Source organism: Echiichthys vipera, assembly GCF_963691815.1.
Source record: "Echiichthys vipera genome assembly, chromosome: 2".
In the NCBI taxonomy this organism is placed as follows: domain Eukaryota; kingdom Metazoa; phylum Chordata; class Actinopteri; order Perciformes; family Trachinidae; genus Echiichthys; species Echiichthys vipera.
Window position 1 is genome coordinate 18,587,561 of NC_139827.1, and position 21,536 is coordinate 18,609,096.

The following is a 21,536-nucleotide window of genomic DNA, read 5'->3' on the forward strand; positions in this document are numbered from 1 at the left end:
GTAATTGGACGGATTGGTTCACACTCCAAAGCCTTGTGTGCATACTATAATGTGTGTGTGTTTTTTTTTTGTGTTTGTGTGTGCTTTCTCCTCCACCCACACCTGGTAGCATAATGCTTTCCATAAAGCTCACATCTTTTTAGCTACACACTCAATAACATCTTTTTCTCTCTACGTTTGTGTTGAATAAAACATGGCAGTAAAAGTGTGTCAAAGTCTCAGTGCAGAGAGGAGGTTTCTGCTCCAATATAAGATCAGATAGAAAGTACATGTGCCTCCCTCTGCCACAGCAAGGCTTAGATGTAATTGTGGGCACTGGGCAGTTTGGGTGTTTTGATCCTTGGCCGCTATTTCTCATCTCTCAGTTCACCCAGGCTTTCTTTTTTCCTCTCTCTGCCTCATTCTCTGTCTGTCTTTCTTTCTTGCTTTTCCTCCCACTCATTGCAATCTTCTGTATCCAAGCTCAAAACCCTCTACTAGTCGCACATACAAGACACCTAATTAACGCAGGACTTTCTCACACAGTAGATCCATCTTTTGAAGGGAGGAGGATAACAAAAGAAATGAGAGAACAAGGGTAATGGATGGGAGTGAAGTGGGGCAGGAAATTAAGTGGACAGAGGAGGTTATTACAGGATGTGATCAAAAAACGAACAGAAAAAAGTCGCTCCACTGAACAGCGGGCTCAGGCACCGTCCGCTCTGATTGTGGCAAGATTAAAACCTTCTCGTGAACTTTACTGCATATTTTTCTGCCTGATTACATGAATGTGATGAAAAAATAGAAGGCGGGAGGGGGAGGAGCAGCAAAGTGGGGAATATAAAATTTGCTGGACTAATGTCGACTTTCTTTCATCTTTCCTCCTATTAGTTACTTCCTGGGAAACTGGGATAACATAGTTCGTCTGAAGCTATAACACACACTCCCTGAATAGAGCCCAATACACGTACACACACAAACACACACACACACACACACACACACACACACACACACACACACACACACACACACACACACACACACACACACACACACACACACACACACACAAAGACCACAGAGAAAGCCGACCTTGATCTTTGTGGTTCTGCTATTGACTGATGTCATAGAGGATAAGAGGGAAATTACCAGCTGAAGGTGGTCTGCGTTTTATCCACATTAGACACACACAAAAGCAGTACTTCTATACTTGTGAGGACCCTCATTAATAATGCATTCCCTTGCTCCTATTCCTATCTTTGGGAGTCCTACTATGAGTTTGGAAAAAAGTTGTCCTTTGTCGGTAGGGATGCCACGGTGAGAAAATTTTCCAGACGCTTAATAAACTTGTAATAACACCAGCATTACCCCCAAAAAAGATATTCGTCGATGATGCTCAATATCTTTTTACTGCAGCTACAGCTTTTACAGCGTTCCGGCTGCAACACGACTGCCGTAGCTGATTGTGGCCACTCTAAACAAATGTTATATGCAGACGCTGCCACTTTGAGTGTTTACAGATTGTCTCATTAACATTATCAGGTTTCCCGTTAACATTGGGTTTATATTTGAAATTTTGCCAAATAGGCACTTTTGCTATCAGCTTTGACACCAAATCGGCGGACACTCACCCTACTCTCCGTCACGTGAAATCTGACTCCTCTTCTGATACTCTGTGCTAAGACCCTTAGTATTTAAAAATTCTACTATTCTGAGGATTTTTATTGGATGGACGTGGGCAGTGTTACGAGAAAATGAACTAAATGGGTTTTAATTATATATTTTTAAATAGCAAAACAATGGTGGGGGGGGGGGGGGCAAGAAAAGTAATTGCAGAGTAGCCTGACCATGATGTACCACTGACTACTGCGGCAAGCCTCATTGTGAGTAATGTAGGCACCAGGTTGCAACAAGGAGGAACAATGTATGGAATAAAAAACATCTCCAATGTTAGTGTTGTTAAAGGGTCTGTATTACTAAAAAGGTGGAGCACTCTCTAACCATTACAACTACCAAAATGTCCTAAAGGTCCCAAACTCAAATTGGTCCTCACAAAGATAGACATACAAGCAAACATAAACATAAACACACACACACACACACACACACACACACACACACACACACACACACACTTAAAAACACATGCTCAAACCCTGGGTCTCCCTCCACCCTGCAAGCCTCCTTGCCTGTATAAAATGAATTTACTATTCAATCTTATTGAAGATTGTGCCTTGAAATCAATTTAATTGCAATCACACACACTCCCTCCTTTTCGTTCATATGTTGGTAGGAGCCGGCGTGTGGAGAGGTAATTATTTGCTTGGCCAGTCTGAGCCTGCTCTGAGTCTCAAGGACAGACTCGCCTGCAGCTACAGTACTAACCAACACTGCCATTACACAACGGAAACAAGCAGTGTTGTGAGCGTGTGTGTAAAAGTGAGCACGTGTTTGTGTGTTTTTGTCTGTGTGTGATGAAGGGGCTGTGACTTGAATGAAAGTGTGTCCTTGTGTTTTTGTGTGTATGCATGCAGAATGCATAGCAGATATCGGGCTCATATTTTCCAGAGCTGTGTGTGTGTGTGTATGTGTGTGTGTGTGTGTGTGTGTGTGCGTGCGTGTGTGTGTGTGTGCGTGTGTATGTGTGTGTGTGTGTGTGTGGGTTTAAGTTTATGGCCATATGCAGGCGTTTGCACACAAGTCATGATGCATGTATGCCTGTGAGCATATATAGAGCAATGACTCTTTCCACCATCACACACACACACACACACACACACACACACACACACATTCCCCTGTGTGTCACATAGCACTGATGGGGAGCAGGAAATTGAGGTTTGGAAGGACATTTGGGAGGAAAGGAGGGAAGACAAGGTTTCAAAACAGAGCACCCAAAGTGAAGAAGAAGATAGAAAGGAGGAAGAAAGAGGAAAGATAAAAAGACACAGAAAAGAGATTGGAAGAAGGCCAATGGAGGATGAGCATCAGTCATGAGAGATGAGCTGATCATCACAGACGGGCCAGACAGATAATGTTTCACTTTCTGGCCCCATAAAATATTTTTTACGACAGCTCTCCCCAGATGACTGCTACCTGTTTTTATTTGCTGCTATTTGTGTGTGTGTGTGTGTGTGTGTGTGTGTGTGTGTGTGTGTGTGTGTGTGTGTGCGTATGCGCAGTTGAACGCTTATAAAGTACAAAGCGCGAATAAATGGGATTGCGTGCTGCCATTTGTGTGCGTGTTTGTGTGCATGTGTGAATGCACACAAACAGGATGAATATTGAGTGTGAAGTGTGTGTGAATGGGATTTCATGGTGTTTTTTTCTTTGGTGTGTGTTTGTGTTTATGTACATGTGTGTGTCCAGAGTGCTGTTGAAGTGTAAAGTAGTGCAGTGTTTTGAGTGATAGCCTTAGACTACCACAGCCAAGAGACCAATAACGGTAGGCGGCTCAAGGAGGCTTCTGCCAAGTGACCAATGATTAGATCCAACTGAAGGAGACCAGAGCTGAATGGCCCGTCATTCCTCAGCTTCATTCCCCCTCAGAGCCTCATACCCAGCCTCCCTTAGTAACAGGACGGCATTTCCAATGTAAGTGTTGCAGAAATGCATTGGTTTACTCTTTGGGTCCTTAGATTATTTTAGAGTTGCGGTCACTCTCTCTGTGCATGCTCTGTTTAGAAATAACAGAGTTTGTTCCATTCAGCCAGTTGGTGTTGTAACAAAAACCAAAACAGCTACACTGTTGTGAAGTCATGCTCCTGACTCCTCTGCTATGACCCTTTGTTTTTTCTTTGCCTTAACGATACTGCTGCCTGTCTTTCTGCCTCCTCGCAAACTCGGCTTGTGTGTGTATTGACTTATAGTATTGATCAGATGGCGCCACGGGGTGGTCCTGCACTTGGTTGTCAGTACATCCTAAAAACTGAAGAAAAGCCCTGTGTTGTCAGAGTCTGGCAAACAAAAGTTAAATTGGTAGTATTCATCAGCTCCGTTCAGTTATTTGAGTCCCCAGGCCTGGCTGTTAAGACTGCGTGGCCAATTTATGAGTAACACATCTTTCGTCTGTACAATTCACAAACTGACCTCGGCTGTCTGACTTATTGATTCCTGCTAGAGTGGGGCTCCTAAAGCATCCCTCCCCGTCCACGGCTGGAACTCCATCCAGAACACATGGACTGCGTTCCAAATTGGATGCTTTTTCTTTTTACTCTAAGCTGGTACTGCATCTGCCCAAGCATACAATTGGGACATACTACTTTACTTAATATTGCACCTTGAACTTTGACCCTCATTGTGGGCCATGAATAGCAAGAAAAAGCATGCTGGCTTCCATACTGCAAAATGCAATTGGATGCAGTAGGACATCCTGTTATTTTTGGCATAGTGTGTTCGACATACAATGTATTGGAACATGCTATATTCTTTTCTGGCATACTAAATAATATGGTAATATCCAGCGACTGTGTTCTGACTTTGTGGTTACGGCATAGCCTGTAGTTGTCCCCGGGTTACTGGAGAAGGTGAGGAAGGCTCTGGCTGGCTGGTCTGGGTGCCCGGGGCTTCTGGATGGTGATGGCTCCCACAGGACCGGCTACCACTGATCATTACTGTCTATGAATAGCTGCTGTAATGCAGATGGAGGGAAGAGAGGGAGGAGATGGATAGGTAGACAGGAAGGAATTAATGGGTGAAGAAGAGCAAATGGTTTGTGAAGAAACACAGAGGGGAATAAAGAGAAGTGTGTGTGTGTGTGTGTGTGTGTGTGTGTGTGTGTGTGTGTGTGTGTGTGTGTGTGTGTGTGTGTGTGTGTGTGTTTGTTTCCATGTGGGGAGAGCAGTTTCATTTTCAAGGACACTGAGGTCCCCCCACTGTGGTGATTCAAACGCAGACTATTTTCTGTTTTCAATATCTGTTGAGGAGCCTGGTTGCAATATGCTGCTGTGCCGATTTTGTTGTCGGAGCAAAGTGTGATTGTTAGGAGGCAATAAGATAGAGACAGAAAGGTGTGAGGAGAAGTGAGCGAAGACAGCCAGACAGGGTGGAAATTAAGATTATTAAGAGGATCTGTCCACTGCATCATTACATTTCATAGTCTGAATAACATGTAATAATTGCTGCTGCTTCACAAACCTGCATGGTCACTCGTTCTAGCATACAGGCACCCACACAGTCACAAAGAAATGTTTTTGTAAGGACGTTGCATTTATTTGTTACCTAATGTAGCCTACTTTTCGAGTTTATTCCCCATGTGATGTGAGCACATATATTACCTTTGTGAGTAAAACAGCTAGGGTTGCAGCTGCGGATTATTGTCATTGTTGATTAGGGTGATTCTTGATGAATCAGTTATAGTGCCATCTACGAGAGTAATAACCCCAACTGAAGCCCACAGATACTCAGTTTACAAAGGTATAAAGAAAAGCAACAAAGCTTCACGTTTGAGAAGCTTGATCCAGAGAATGTTGCAGAGTTTTTGTTTGAAATATAATAAATGTTGATCAATTATCAAAATAGTTGGCAAAAAAAGCTGAGACAATCTCAATTTTGAGATTGGATTTGCTGCTTTTCTATATAATTAAACTTCTTCATGATTTTTGGACTGTTGTCAAACAAAACAAGCAGTTTAAAGGCAGACTTGTCTGTAAGTTATGACAGCATTTTACACTATTTTACATTTAACTTTCTGACATTTCAAAGACCTTTCCTTTCCGCTCCAGACAACACATGAAGACTTGCACAGAGAAAAGAAAAGAGAAATGTCTTGCCCAACAGATTTTATGTTCCATCTATCCTGAGTAGTTATTATTGATCAATTGTCAGGCTGTTGAATAATTATGATGATGATAATGATCATTCCTCTCTGTTACTTCCTGTGGTCTGCATGGCAGAAATGTGACATTAATTTGTCCTTGTGGCAAATGTTTGTGGTTTGGTTTGTGCATGAAAAGTATCTCTCTCTCTCTCTGTCTCTCTCTTTCTCTCTCCATCCATACACTCCGCTACAATACGCTCACTACATTCAGTCGTGGTTAACGGGCGTGCGGTTGCCAGGAGAGACGCGCGTACCGTACAGTGTGCATTTTTAACGGCAGAGCGGCACGGGCTCTCCCCCGCCATTTCCTCGTGTCGAGCCCTGGAATGTCGAGTAGCGGCTCGGGCTCTTCCTCGCGGAAGGAGTTCGATGTGAAGCAGATCCTCAGGATCCGATGGAGGTGGTTCGGTCACCCCGCGGTCCCTCCGCCTCACTCCCCGCCGCTCGGAGACTACTTCGCTGGGCGAAGGACAGGCGGCAGTTCGGAAGACGGACCTTCAGTTAGCGGCTGTAGCACCTCAAATTCAGCCAGCGCAAACCCCAGCACCGGGGGTAACAGTGGACTGGTGGCCAGCGGCAGCGCCGGGTCTAACCTGTGTAACGGAAACAGAAAGTTTGCTGATCCGGCCGGGAGTCGGGTCGGTCCGGGAGGAGCGGCAGCTGGAGCAACGGGGAGCTCCTGCCCCCGCTCCTTAAGCCAGCCAGAGTGCAGGAGCTCCGCTGCGGGGCTGTCGTGGGTCTCCCCGCCGCCTCATCGTCGCTCCCGTCCCGCGACGAGCATGGAGCTCCCCGGCGGGGCACCAGTGCCCCAGCTGGTACCCGAGCCACCCGCTCATGTCGGGGTTGAGGAGGAGGCGGCAGCGGCACCAGGAGCGTCGGGCTCCGAGGACAATAACAACCTTCCGGAAACCGACTCCAGCTCCTGCAGGTAGGGATGACGAGGTCTGATGTTTGTTTTAGGACCTTGTGGGTAAAACTGAAGTTAGTCAGTGAAATTCACTAAACACACACACACACACACAAACTAAAAAAGTTAGGGCAAGTGTGGACTGGTTGAGTTAGCTTTTACAGTTACAGAAAATCAAATGTTGTATGTATAATTTGATGAATCAATTCTTCTTTATTTAACCACCTTTTTAACTGAAATCAGCATGTGGAAACTGTGAATATGCCCCTCCGGAATATAAGGAAATGGGGGGATAAGACAGTACAATATGCAACAGTGGACCTCCACTACCATATAAACAGAAAGAGGGAGAGAGAAATGAGGGCTGATACCTTTGGGACAGCATGTGGTCCACTGATTTCTCCCTCAACCTCCTAATGAGACTCCAGCAACCAGGCTCTGTTAGAAGACACAAACACACTCTCCTGTGAATATGGGATTGTAAGAGTCAAATTAACAATATGACTCCAGGGCTCAGCATGCAGCAACATACTGCACTTGACATTTATACTGTTTTGTCTTCAGCGACTGATTCTCTTTCACTCACAATCCTCAGTGCTCTGCATGTTTCTGTGCACATGCATGATAGTGTGTGTTGCATTGGTGTGGCCATCCAGCTGCTGTGCTGTGAAAGAAGATTTAATTAATAGTTGCCACGGAGACAGCAAAACAAAGCAATTAGGGCATCTTAACCCCTATCCCAGATTTATGTTTTTTTATGATGCAGTAATTGTGATGAAGTAAAGGGAGACATATATTTTGTGTGTGTGTGTGTTTTTTTACTATACTGGCATAATGATGCATCTGAAAGCCTCCTATTATACCCTGTTTTCCCAAGACACACATCAGAAAATATCAATGATTCATAGGACGCACACACACACTCACACTTAAAAACAGCTTTCAGTGGGAGCAAGAGCTGATGTAATTTTTAAATCGATTAATGTCTGATGTGCTTTCGTTCTATGCCTCATTTGTTTTCACCACAAATGTGTATGATTGTGTGTATGAGAGAGAGAGAGAGAGAGAGAGAGAGAGAGAATATGGTTTGCTGTCATATTTTCAGTGATGATGAGGAGTCTGGCAGCACTTAGACAGAAAATTACGTCTGCCTATTAGTAATGCACATGTATACACACACACGCACACACACACACACACACACACACACACACACACACACACACACAAACACACATAAACACACAGCAGCCTCGTTAGCATAGGTAAAGACAAAATAATAATCAGAGCACGAGTATGCATTGTGCATGGATACAGCCATGTGTCTGCACGTTATGGTTGCCATACCAACACAGCAATTATTTTTTGCAGCATATATGTGCAGCTCAAGGCATGTATGTTATGTGATTTGTATGTGTGTCATTCTGTATGCAATCCATCCTCTCTCTCTGAGAGCTCCTGAGTACAGTATGATACTCCAAGAACACAAGTGGCAGAATCCCAAGAGGGATCATGGGAAGGGATGCGTCCTGAATCCCAGAGTGGCTGAAGGCTCGGCTCGGCTCGACTCCACTGATATCCTCCTCTTCTTTTTTACTTTCTCACCCCGCCCAGCTTCTCCCCCCTTTAATCCTGGTGTGCCTCCTTTACTCTCTCTCTCTCTCTCTCTCCCTCTCTCCCTTCATCTCATGTTCATCTCTGCCCACCCTTGTCCATTCATTTGCCCTCTCTTTTTCACTCCTTTCTAATGTGTTGGGAAACAAAAGCGTTTGTATGTGTGTCACGGAGGCTGTAACATGTGACCAGGCAGGCACCGTGGCTGTATGATCACATAATATATATCAGCTAACAGAACCAAGTTTAATTTACATTAGCTGTTAGCCTACAAGCTAATCAAGCTAGATAGTTAATCATAAGGGAGTGTGCGTGCAAATGTGTGTGTGTGTAGGGGAGAGAGAGAGAGACGCACTGAATATCAGTGGTGTGAGTGTCCTTGCCTAGTGCAGGGGTTTAAAAAATTTGGCTGCATGCTGTTGATTCGCCCCAGACACCCTCTCTCTTTCTTCTCTCTCTCTGTTTCTCTCTCTGTCAATGTTGAGTGCCTGCCAGGCTCAATTAAGGGGACTGGAAGGCAGCGTTCCCCCACTTCAAAGCCATCTCCTTTGGCAGTATTTAGCCACGCCATTCGTGTACACACACACACACACACACACACACACACACACACACACACACACACACACACACACACACACACACACACACACACACATACACACACACACACTCAGACTAGAGGACAGGAAATATAGCCAAAAAGCCTCCTTTGGGGGTTAGATTGGGATATAGGGAAGAGAGGAAATTGAGGCAAAGATGGATGATGGGATGAGGTGGAATGAAGTGAGTGATGGATGATATTAGCTGAAGATATAAAAGTGAGGACAGGAGACATGTTTAGAGGACAGAGGCAGAGAGAGAGGCAAGATGAGTCCTGTTATAGTATATCAGCGGCAGCACACATACAGCCCTGAATGTGAATGGCACTTACTCCAGCCTTTTTAATAACTTTAGCCATTTCTGAGATTTAAACTCAAAGTCAATATCAATGTCTAAAGCCTCAAATCACTAATTTACCTCAGAGTTGTTTTACAGCAGCGGAAAGAGGCTATGAACTCAACACATCCGCAGACATAGGAAAACATTAGCATTTATTTGGAGTCGTGTTTCTGCATGGCTACCTAATGTGTAAATCCAATATTATTTTTAGCTCTGTTTTTTGGTCTTTATCAACTGCTGAGACAAATATATCAAGTCTGCTAAATCCTCCACTATGTTCACCAGCTGGTGCTGGGTATACAGCATACAGTGGTTTTATCAAAGCTTTTTTTGCATTAAAGCAGAACCAAAACAGTGAAGTTGCAGTTGTTGTCATGTGATCCATCATTGATAAAAATGATATAAATAAATAAAAATATTGATTAGAGTCGATATAAAATCTATAATCGCATAAGGAAAAACACAGAAAACTCCTTTGACTGGAAACCACAAAGCTAACAGAGGAGGAATCCTTTCCGGAGAAACAGAATGACAATATTTGGTAACTGAAGGGGAAATGTGTATGTGTGTAAAATGTGTGTAAAAAATATGGATCATCAGAGAAGATGGCGAGCAACTCCCAGGAGCTGCTAATAGGACCTGGACCAGAAAAATCCTTTTCCGTACCACAAAAACCAGACGACACATTTATAATCCTCTTTTAGATCATTGAGTATTTACATTTAAAATCCCATTTTGTACACAAGCCGCCTTTTCCGCTGTCTTCTCAGATTCTGCCTTGCTTTCTCTCTGTTAAGTGCTGAGAGAATATGCATGTGGAAAATTGTGATTTAGGACAGTTTGATTTGCAAAACCCCGCACACATCCACAGTATGAGCTCTCTTTAACTGTAGAGTTGGATCTTGGAGTAACAGTTCAGTTATCATTTACATCTCTGAGCTGTCGGGCCGGCTCTTCCATTTCTGCTGTAAAAGTAAAATGGAAGTACAGCCCTGGCTCTTCTAAATTAAATGCTGGTTTGGGAGCCATGATGGCTGATAATTCACAGGGTAGCTATACTTTGCTGCTTGTCTATGATAAGCACACATGCACACACAGACTCACACAATTAAACCTCATCAGCTCAGACTGGAAGAATAAGACATAGCAGCTCCTGGGCTACAACACTTTCACCAGTGAACAACGAATGTTGAAGTCTTCCTGGCCCCAAATTCTGCTTCATTTCTGGTTGTTGGTATAGATACAAGGAAACTGGCTCCATTTGGGAGTACCATTACAGAACATCCTATTGGCTTGTCTGCCATAGCTATTTAATTGGCAGCTTCTCTTTTAAGTGGGCTAAATTTATCTAGCCGTTTACTCCTAGTAATTGGACCATTAAAGAGCTTTTGTCTGCTTCTGGCGACATACAGTACAGCAACCCTGTTAAAGTGAAGGAGAGAGCGAATACGTTTGGCACAAAGAAAAAGATGGCACATGGATGACACAGAGCCGCTGGTGTAACTCTCCACACATCTGTCTCTTTGTCTTGAAGAAAAGAGAATCAGAACCAACACATGCACTCAAAGCTTCTGTCTTCTTCTCTTTTTGTCCATTTGTCCTTGTGTTTGTGTGAATGACTGTCTCCGTACAGGACTTCTAACAGCAGCGCCACGCTGTCCTCATGCGTGTCGATGGAGCCGTGCGCATGTCCTGAGGAGTGCATGTTCACCGCTCTCTCCCACGCCGACGTCACCTTCCGCAAGATGGAGGGTTACCTGAGGTCCCGACAGCTGTGTGATGTCATACTGGTGGCTGGAGAAAGGCGGATACCTGCACATAGGTAGGAGAAAAGAGACACTATGATATTACACAGACATGTTGAACAGATGTCTGCCATTTGGGCTGCAGATAATGGTTATTGTCATTATTGATCAGTTAGATTTTAGTTGTTTGGGTCAAAAAGAGTGAAAACCTTCCATTTTACGTATTTCTGAGAGCCAGGGTGATGTCGTGTTTTGTTGACCAGCAGTCCAAAACATAAAGATATTCCATTTATAATTGTAGAAAACCGAGAAAAGCACAAACCCCTTGCATTAGAAAAAGTTGCATCCAGTCACTGTCACTGTTGACTCGTCGTGTTAATTTATCAAAATGAATTTTTTCATATTCAATCAACTGCATATTTTAGCACTATACATGATGAATACCCTTCACCGCTGTGTAATACCTGTGTTATAGTGGTAGAATGAAAGATTAGAGACAATTGTTATCATGCAAAATGTCTTCTTACGTAATTTTGAGAAATGTAGGCGGACATGTTATTAGGAGTTTCAGTTTGATTTGATGATTTGGTATTGTACAAATGTTGTTTCTTTGGGGTGGATGTTACTTTTACCCACTTGGTTTGCTGGTTGCCCAACACTTGCTCTGTTATTTGTGAATCATACACATTATGACATATTCACACACACTGCTGTGCAACATGAATCCATCTTGAGCTAAATTAATTATCGAGAAGTCCATCAATAAAAAATGAATCTGCAACTATTTTGATCTTTGAATAATCGTTTTTAAACAAAAATGCCAAACATATATTGGTGTCAGCTTCTTTGAAAGTATATTTCCCTGTTAGTGGAAAAAATTAGTAACACAAAGACGTCACCTTGGGCTATTGTGGTGCAAAGTTCTCAATATTTGATGACATTTCAGACAAAACAATTCACAGATTAATCAGAATTTTTTGTTATTGATTTATCGAAATTAATTGTTGTTGCAGCCCGAAATCCAACAAACTTTTTATTAGATTTCACGATATGAGGAAAACATCTAAAAGTCATTAGTCTGTCTTACTACTGCTATTGCAATATTATTGTCGGTATTGGAGGGAAAGATAATTTTTGCATCATTGTTCTCATTTTTAATAAATAAATACTGTATATTAAAATAGTCGTTGCGAAATTCTGTACCAAACAAAGATTTTTTTCTGTCTGTAGAAAACAACTTGTTGGTCATCTCTGCAGTACCACAATATTTAATTCAGAATGGTATTTTAACACATCTTTTGCCTTTGACAAATATTGCGCCCCCCTACGAGTTAGCACTGTCGCCTCACAGCGAGAGGGTTCCTGGTTTGAATCCCGGCTGGGGCCCTTCTGTGTGTTTGCATGTTCTCCCCGTGTCTGCGTGGGTTTTCTCCGGGTTCTTCGACTTCCTCCCATAATCCAAAGACATGCACGTGTTAAGGTTAATTGATGACTCTAAAATTGCCCGTAGGTGTGAATGGTTGTCTGTCTCTGTTTGTCTCTGTGTGCCCTGCGATAAACTGGTGTCCTGTGTAGGGTGGACCCCGCCTCACGCCCGAAGTCAGCTGGGCTCGGCTCCAGCGACCCCGATAGGGACAAGCGGTTGAAGATGAATGAATGAATGAATGAATGAATGAATTACCGTATTTTTCGGATTAAAAGTTGCTCCGGAGTATAAGTCTCACCAGCCGAAAATGCATAATAAAGAAGGAAAAAAACATATATAAGTCGCACTAGAGTATAAGTCGCATTTTTGGGGGAAATTTATTTGATAAAATCCAACACCAAGAATAGACATTTCATCTTGAAAGACAATTTAAAATAAAAATAGAATAGAGAACAACAGGCTGAATGAGTGTACGTTATATGACGCATAAACAACGAACTGAGAACGTGCCTGGTATGTTAACGTAACATATTACGGTAAGAGTCATTCAAATAACTATAACATATAGAACATACTATACGTTTACCAAACAATCTGTCACTCCTAATCACTAAATCCAATGAACTCTTCTTCCTCTGTGTCACTTCTGAACAACTCCGCCAACTCATAGGTACGGAAGTAGCAGGTAGCTTACTGCTCTCACAAGACACTGTCTGGAAATAATCTTTTACACACAGCAGAACCACAGTCCCACTAATAGTCTCTCTGAACCACACATAGTCAGCTAAGCCTCTGAATCATCAAACCCACACACACACACACACACACACACACACACACACACACACACACACATACACATACATATGCACACATGCACACACGTGCTTGTCACCCACCTCAAAGCCCCCACTATGCTGCTCTGTCGCTGTTGCTCTCTGGGCATGTGGCCACGGGTGCAGCAGCAGGTTCCATCTGCACAAGGATGAGAAAGAAGAGCGGTTCTCCACCAGCAGAAAGCCTCCTTTTCTCTCCCTGCCTTCCTTCTCTGCCTCGTTTGATTTAGTCCTCCAGGCACAGATGGTGACAAACAAAAGACCCTGCTGTATGAGAATCCTAATGGTGTATGTGAATGAGTGTGTTGGCATCTGAAACTGTGTGTATGAGTTGTGTGTGTATGTGTGTGCGTGTACTAGCAAGGGGGTGGGAGTAAGTTCTTTGAAAGTGGGTGTTTTGTTTGCGATTGATTTATTGTATATGTAGGATAAAACACTTTTCTGGGAACAAAACATACACCCTATTTCACTCTGTGTTTCTTTGTCTTACATATACACACAAAGAAATGCACTGTACGTGCTGAATAGGCCACTTGTATTGTGTGTAGCTGCATATTTCTGGTGGAGTTTGTTGCAAGCAGCGCACTTTGAGCAAAACTCAAGCACCATAGTACTTTAAAAAGCAGAGCACAAAAAGCATTTGTCTCCAGGGCAGTGCCCTATACAATACATTATCTTGCAGAGCTATTTTTGTGCCCCTAAGTGGACACCTCTGTAAGAATGCTAACTCAACTGATTTGAGTTAAAATATCTTTAGTTCAGAAACATCTGTTTAGCATTGCTGTAGATTAATAGATATGCATCTGTGACCCATTATGTGCATATTATGGTTTTGTCTGTTTTTACTGTGTACTGAGGCACAGCAGTGCTTTGAGCTAAATGCTCGTCAGCATGTAAACAATGCTAACATGTTGATGTTCTGCAAATATAATGTCCATGTTCATCGTCCTAGTTTAGCATGTTAACATTTAGCATGTTAAATTAGCACAAAGTACAGCTGAGGCAGGTATTTGGTCATAAACCAAAATCTAGTTAGCACAATAATGCAAATTTGCCTCAAAGGCAATCAAAGCAGACAAACTCAACAGCATACAGCACCTACTCTCCAAGATTTGGATACGGAAAAACTACTCCAAAATGTGCTATTTTCATGTTCGGTCTATGACACAAAATACTTCAATAAATATCCCTCTTGTGAATTTTGAAGCCTCTATGTTTCTAAAAAAAGTCAGTTTCTAACAGGTGGCTGAAATAGACTACAATTGTCATCACGCCAAACACACAAAATCAGTTGGAAGTAGTAGCTAGTGGGGGTTAGGGATGTTTATTGTTAGGATTTTATCGAAACTGATAAAGATACTGTAACTGCTTATCAATACTGATACTTAATGATACTCTTATCGATTCTACTCCCAGCAATTTGGTGCAACAAATAAAGAAATGTAAAGATTTTAAAAGCGTCAACAGTTGGTCACACACACATACACTACAGTGCTACGTTCAAACCTTCTCTATTGATCACTCTTTTACATTACATACACATACGTTTGCATTACACCTAAAAGGAGTTTACTACTTATTTAACACATTTTAGTTTAAAAAACATTCCAGATGCTTAGACCCGTCGGGCGCCCCGGCTGCTAACATACACAGTTGGAAACACTGATCTTTTTAATTAATTATTATTACATAAATACAGATAGCAGCACGACTGCTGGCCAGTCAGGAACCAGTATCAATTAAATACTGGTTCTCTATACCCATCCCTAGTGGTGGTGACGTTGCTGTCATGCAACTTTGGTGTAGTTTGTTTATAGCCTAGCGTTAGCTTTTTACTAATGGCAATTGCATTTACGCTTCTAAAACCGTAATAGCGATTTTTATTTGTGAAGAAAAAAGTTTCAAACTTTGCCACAGATCTTATTTTCTGCAATAATCCAAAATCCAGTGGAACAATCCGGTTTTGCTTTTTGTCAAGGGAAGCAGGTCATTGCTACATTTTTGAGTATGTGTGGTGAAAAGTCAGAATAGTTGAGTAAGTCTCTCCTACCAGCCCTCCTGTTGTTTTCCCCTCTCTGTTTTCCACCCTGTGTCTCTGCACCAAGCAGCACATCAACACTCAAATACAAACAGACACAGTGTTCAGTTTCCAGCTCGCCCTCCTTTCCTGAGTCCAACTCGTCTGTTTCCTGCTTTCTTCACTCTGGCATTTTGTCTTCTCTGTGCTCTTTCCATTTCAGAGTGACACACTGCCTTCTACAAGGTGCATTTATGTATAAATAACCTGGTACTGTATACTATATACAGTAGCCTGTGTCGCTTACTGCAAGTTAGAGTGTGTGTGTGTGTGTGTGTGTGTGTGTGTGTGTGTGTGTGTGTGTGTGTGTGTGTGTGTGTGTGTGTGTGTGTGTGTGTGTGTGTGTGTGTGTGTGTGTGTGTGTGTGTGTGTGTGTGTGTGTCACTCACCACTCTTCTCTGCTTCAGGCTATCTTTCACGGTCCCCAGTGTCACTCAGTAATGAGACATAGCACACACAAATGTACACATTCAAGGCAGTTGACCATGCAGTCAGAAAACACACACAAGGACAACCAAATGCAAACAAAAGTGGAAGCAGAAAGATTTTAACATATGAAAATCTGTTCACATAGCTGTCACACAGAGCTATGTGGTGTGTATTTAACATTAAAGTGACATGAAGGGGTAATGGAGTTTTTACAAATGACCTCAAGATAATTCCTTTCTGTCGTCCTTGCTCTCCATTATGGCGCATGTCTTCTCTCTCACTCTCGCCTTTTGCATTGACCTTCCATTAAGAATATTCCTCTCTCTTTCCCTTTGAGCTGACTTGCTGTGATTGACACATGCAATGTTCTCTGACTGCAGGGATTGGCTTTGTATCTTTTACAGTGCATACCAGGACTTGATCTGGGTAGGGCTGTGTCTACGGATTGACCAATATGGTTTTTTAGGGCCGATGTCTGTAAATAATGCCGGGAAAGCTAATGCTGCATCGGCCGATACCATACCTACGCAAATATTGGCCAATGTGTCGGTTTATCACTAGTTTTGTCTTCTTTAATATTGTTTTGTGTGGATGCTTCTGTGTAAAACTATAGTAGTTTTTTGAAAATAATGAGCCATGTGTAAGTAACGAATTGACAAATATAGAAATAAAAATCATTTTTTTACATGCGATAGTCAGGCAGCATAACAGTTTATATAGACTGTAATAGTGAAATTACAGTACAGTACTGACCTTCAGGCAGCATGTCCTTATGTTATTTTCACCTATTGTTTTGCCTCTCGTAGTTTAATGTACGAGTTGTCATAGAATCTCACTGTATCAAGACAATAATTGGCTTCAATTTGCAACCTTGTAAAAAGCCAGGAGATGTGTGAAAGCATTGTTAAAGTGTGTTAAAGTCAGAGAACCTCCCGGCTCTTCATGGCATTTGTGTGTACATTCTTCTGCCAACATCGTTTCCAAATATCAGTTCTTTACTCTGATGTGGCACTGGTTTCAAAGATAAATAATCCTAAACGAATACATTAGTTTAGTCTCCTGTATGGCAGATATTAAAAGATATTTAAAAACTTGCTCACTGGGAGAAATTTGCTCTGCTGAATTTGACTATCAAGCATTTAAGCATCTGAGCTCTTTATCCTCAATATGCTCACGATGTACTAACATCTGGAGATGCCTTAGGCCCATGCCAGACTGTTGTTTGCACAGTTTTCTTTTACCTAATCACATCTCTTCAGAGAGACGAGTATACGATGATGGTGCCATTCGGAGGAGATTCATTTCAAGTGGTTTTAATATTAAATGCCCAAATGAGTGATTTTAATCCTTTGTAGAGCACAAACATACAGGGCTTCTTTCTGCCTATCACGGTAATAACAGTCCGATTAATCCTGGTCTTTTTCAGATTGCCATTGGGTACTTTTACGTTAAAGCTATCAGGGTGTTTTATGCAGACATGAGAATGACATGTTAAATTGGCATCAGATTGATGTAAAGGGGTCTGAAAGTCTCAATCCACATCTGTCAAGCAGTTTAGAATAGCAGTCGGTTAAAATCTTTGATTATTCTTTGATCATTTTTGTATGAGAAGAGTGGATAATATCAGCATGTTTCCTAGTTGTGTGAAGCCCCTCAGTTTTATGCTGTAAAAACCAAAGAACTTTGTGATGCGACATTATTCTTGATGTCCTGGTTACTTTTTTCGGCCTGAATTTGACATTTCTGCTATACTTTCCATGCTCATAATGCTCCACGCCCACCTCGTAAACCCACCTTCCTAAAACCATCCTAAGCTTGCCTGTGTATCTACTGTGATATACCGTATTTACAGAATGATAATGTTGTGCCTTGTTTCCAGGCATCTCTGTTCTGCATCTTTTCCCCGTCAGTCCAGCAAGTTCTGTCAGCAAGGTCAAAGTTCTTTGCCCCCATCACAGCTGTCCGACCTCTCTGACTGACGTCTGACACTCTCTCCGCTCTTAGACTGGTACTGTCATCCGTGTCGGACTACTTTGCGGCCATGTTCACCAGTGATGTGAGGGAGGCCAAGCAGGACGAGGTGAAAATGGAAGGAGTGGACCCTGATGCATTGTGGGTCTTGGTGCAGTATGCATACACAGGTATACTGAACACTTCCTTTGAAAAACATCAGTACGTACTGTCAGGCAAAAATCAATGATGTTATATGAAATGACTGCTTTTTTTAAAAAAAATAAGCATCTTCAGTGAGAACAAATGGCCACAGACAGGGTTGGAAGGTTTAAAAGTTTTGAAAGACTGATTAACGCATTGTTCCCATCAACATAACAGTAACTTTGTTATTGTTAACCTGGTTCCTAAGGGTCCTAGTTTCCGCGGCGTCACCCACAGGTTTTCCCAAAAATTGGCAAAGCGGTAGAGGGTGGATGAAGCTGAGGGTCAATGCTAGCCACCTGTGATGGAACCCACCTGTCATTCAAAGATCCAAGCCCTTAATTATGCATTCGAGCTTAGATACAGTATATAGATAGATAACTCTAATTATTGGAATTGACTCCCTTTGGGAGCCAGCCTCAAGTGGCCATTTGAGGAACTGCAGTTTTTGGCACTTCCATGTTGGCTTCATTTCTCAGCCCCGGAGGTTGCTGTTTTCCATACTTTATAAATGGATTCCTTTTCGTCTCAGGGCTATAAAATAAATGAGGGACTTTTATTGACTAGTTTCTTGAGTTGAGGGTTGTGTTACTCTTGATCTCAATAACCTTTTAAATTATAAATCTTAGACACTTATAATATTCACTTTTGTGATGTCTTCCTTCCTCTTTCACCTCTTTGTCTTCCAGGCCGTCTCGAGTTGAAGGAAGACACCATTGAGTCTCTGTTGTCAGCCTCCTGCCTGCTGCAGTTGTCATCAGTGGTTCAGGCCTGTTGTTCGTTCCTCATGAAGCAGCTCCACCCTTCCAACTGTCTGGGTATCCGGTCCTATGCCGACGCTCAGGGCTGCAATGACCTGCAGAGGGCTGCTCACGCCTACACCATGGTGGGTACACGGCCAGTTCATCTCTACAGTTCATCCAGCGATTGTAGAGCCACCACGAAAAAATTAAGGAAACAACTGCTTTGGAAAATGAGGATGTAGATTCAGGTAGATCACAGGTGGTGTTATGGTTTTAAAAATTAATTAGTCAAGTAAGAACAATAAACAGCTCTCTGCTTCACAACCCTCTATATAGTTTTATAGTCTTTGGTCATTTTCCAGCCTTGATGTTATTCTTGGTAACAAATTGGTTCCTGATTCGCAACGCACCACACATCATTATCGCCACAATAACTGTGTTCAGCACAGTGTTGCTATGGTGACTGTGAAATAGCTCCTCCATCGACTTGATTATTCTTTTTCTTTTCTTGTTCTCCTGCCTTAACGTGCCTTTTTTTCACCCTGCCTGCCTCCCTCTGTGTGTCTGTCAGTGTTACTGTTCCTCTCTTTCTTCCCTTCCCTCTAAGTGGATTATTGTTCAACTTTAATGTGTGGTAATTATGTCGTAGAGGTGGCTTTATCAGGGTGTGACTGTCTGTAATTCACTTACAAACACACTTATTCACACGCACATACACAGCTCACAGGATTATTACAGCCAACGTGTAAGAGCTTTACAAAAGACTGCATATAGTGAAGTCTAGAATGTTTTTAATTTATTTTTTATGTATTTAAAATGTTTTATTTGTGTGGGAATCAGGTCACTTTTACATGCTTTTCTTCCCGCGGAAAATACCTCCCTCAAACCACTCTCATCACATTCCTTATTGTCTCAGCTGACTGGTCTGACACTGAAGACATGTTTGTATTCTGACCTTTATGTTGAAGAATCTAGTTCTTGTTTCTATCTCATTTGCATTATTTTCATCCCATCTGCTGCTAAAACGATTAGTTGATTTTTCAGTAAAAACCCCACAGATTTGGAATACTCTCCCATCAGAATTAAAAACAATTACTAAATATAAAAGCTTTCAATACCAAGACAGATCTGTGATCCCTCTTCTCTGTCTGCCTTTGTCTATGTCTGTTTTCTTGTGAGTTTCTCTGCCTGTATTATACTGGTGTATTGTATTGTAAAGCCTAGCCAGACTGAAGCTCTGCAAATTAGCTATAGCTTGAAATTCCTATATATACTGCATATGTTGCACATTATTTAAATGTAACAATGTCTATTGTGTTGTCAAATCAATTAAAACTGTTTTTTTTAAATCGCCCAGTTGGTTGTCAGAAATTGAAATATGCAGATGAATTGTTAATGAAAATGATTGTTAGTTGCAGCCCTGCTCTCTAAATCTGAAGCGACCGCCTCATCTTTCCAACCTTTTCTCATCCAGACCCTTTTTTCTCTCCAGCTTTTCATCATCTTCCTCTGACCTTTCTCAAGCCCTCATTTCCTTCCTTTTTTTCTCTTTCCTTGCCTCCTTCCAACCCCTTGATCTATCTCCTCTCTCCACTCTTATCTTCATATTGTTTTTTCCTCTCATCCCTTTTTCCATCTGCAATCCATTAATCATTCAACCTTCTTCTTTTGAGACTAATTAGACCGTTTCCTTCTCGGCTCTTATAACATTTCATCCCTATGTCTACCAGGAGCACTTTTTAGAGGTGGTGGGAGGGCAGGAGTTCCTGTTGCTCCCAGTGGAGGAGATGCAGAGGCTGATCACATCTGATGACGTCAACGTGCATGACGAGGAAACTGTTGTAACCTCTTTGCTAACGTGGGTCCATCATGACGCCTCTACGCGACAACGTCACCTCCCCTTGCTGCTGGCTCACATCCGACTGCCACTGCTGCAGCCTCAGGTGAGAACTGCGAAGAACTCAGACTGTATATAAAGATGGACAACATGTCTCTGCTTCCTCCCACTGTACTAAAGTAGAGCCGAAATATCCCGGACACGGGCGCTGCCATCTTGTAGTTTTCGGACCAGAGTCTGTGCAGATGTGATTGGGTAGTGGAGTCGCTGTATCGAAGATCCATCCATACATGCTTTGGTTTACTATTTGTGCTCTCAAAACGTTACCACATAAATACGGTATTTGGAGCTTTGCCAGAGTTGTTCATGTCTTAATATCTCTTAAAGCAAAGTATGAGGCAAAAGTGATGTTGATGTCTTCCTCCTGCAGGTCTTTTTCCATGGCCAAATTTGTCTCGTGGTCTCTCCCTCCCTCTTCTTTTCTACCTCCTTCTGGCTCCAGTGTCTCTCTGTCTCTATCCTCCTTAGGCAATTAGAGGGACTATAATCATTACGCTAAGAGATTGTAGATCACAACCATTACTCTGTCACATGTGTGCTTGTGTTGGTTGTGTTTATGTGTGTTTAAGTGTGTGCAAGTATCTCCTCCTCTCTCCTCTTCCTAGCAGATTATCTTGACTGGTAATGTGATGCGGAGAAGTTTATATGCTAGGCAGAACCTCAGTTACTGCCTAGGGCGTTGGACACACACACACACACACACACGTTTTAAACCTTAATTAAGTGTGATATCTCTCTTAACTGCAGCTAAATTATCTGCTCTCTTCATCTCCCTCATCAGTCATTTCCCTTTGCTATTGTATACAGTATAAAGAAACTGTAAAGATAAGACTCCCCTTGTGGCCCCCCCTCCTCTTTTTCATCTTCTCTGCCTGTGTCTATACATCACATACAGTATGAACACCTCAGATATACGACTTTGCTCTGGTCAGCTGAAATCACAAGTAGCTGTAACATGTAATCAGA

General features: G+C 42.3%; 1 protein-coding gene across 2 annotated transcripts in view; it reads left to right on the plus strand.

Annotated features, from left to right (window-relative positions):
- The window catches only part of klhl5 (kelch-like family member 5), a gene marked incomplete at its 5' end in the record, with an annotated part of 53,457 nt that overhangs the window by 17,118 nt on the left and 14,803 nt on the right, over positions 1–21,536 (plus strand). Inside the window, 5 exons of one of the 2 annotated variants that reach the window (XM_083929497.1) lie at positions 6,127–6,728; positions 10,897–11,085; positions 17,781–17,917; positions 18,620–18,816; positions 20,404–20,616. In XM_083929497.1, coding sequence (XP_083785623.1) covers positions 6,127–6,728; positions 10,897–11,085; positions 17,781–17,917; positions 18,620–18,816; positions 20,404–20,616 — 1,338 coding nt within the window. Of the gene's footprint in view, positions 1–6,126; positions 6,729–10,896; positions 11,086–17,780; positions 17,918–18,619; positions 18,817–20,403; positions 20,617–21,536 lie in introns of those variants that run through there. The other variant, XM_083929498.1, reaches the window with a different exon arrangement.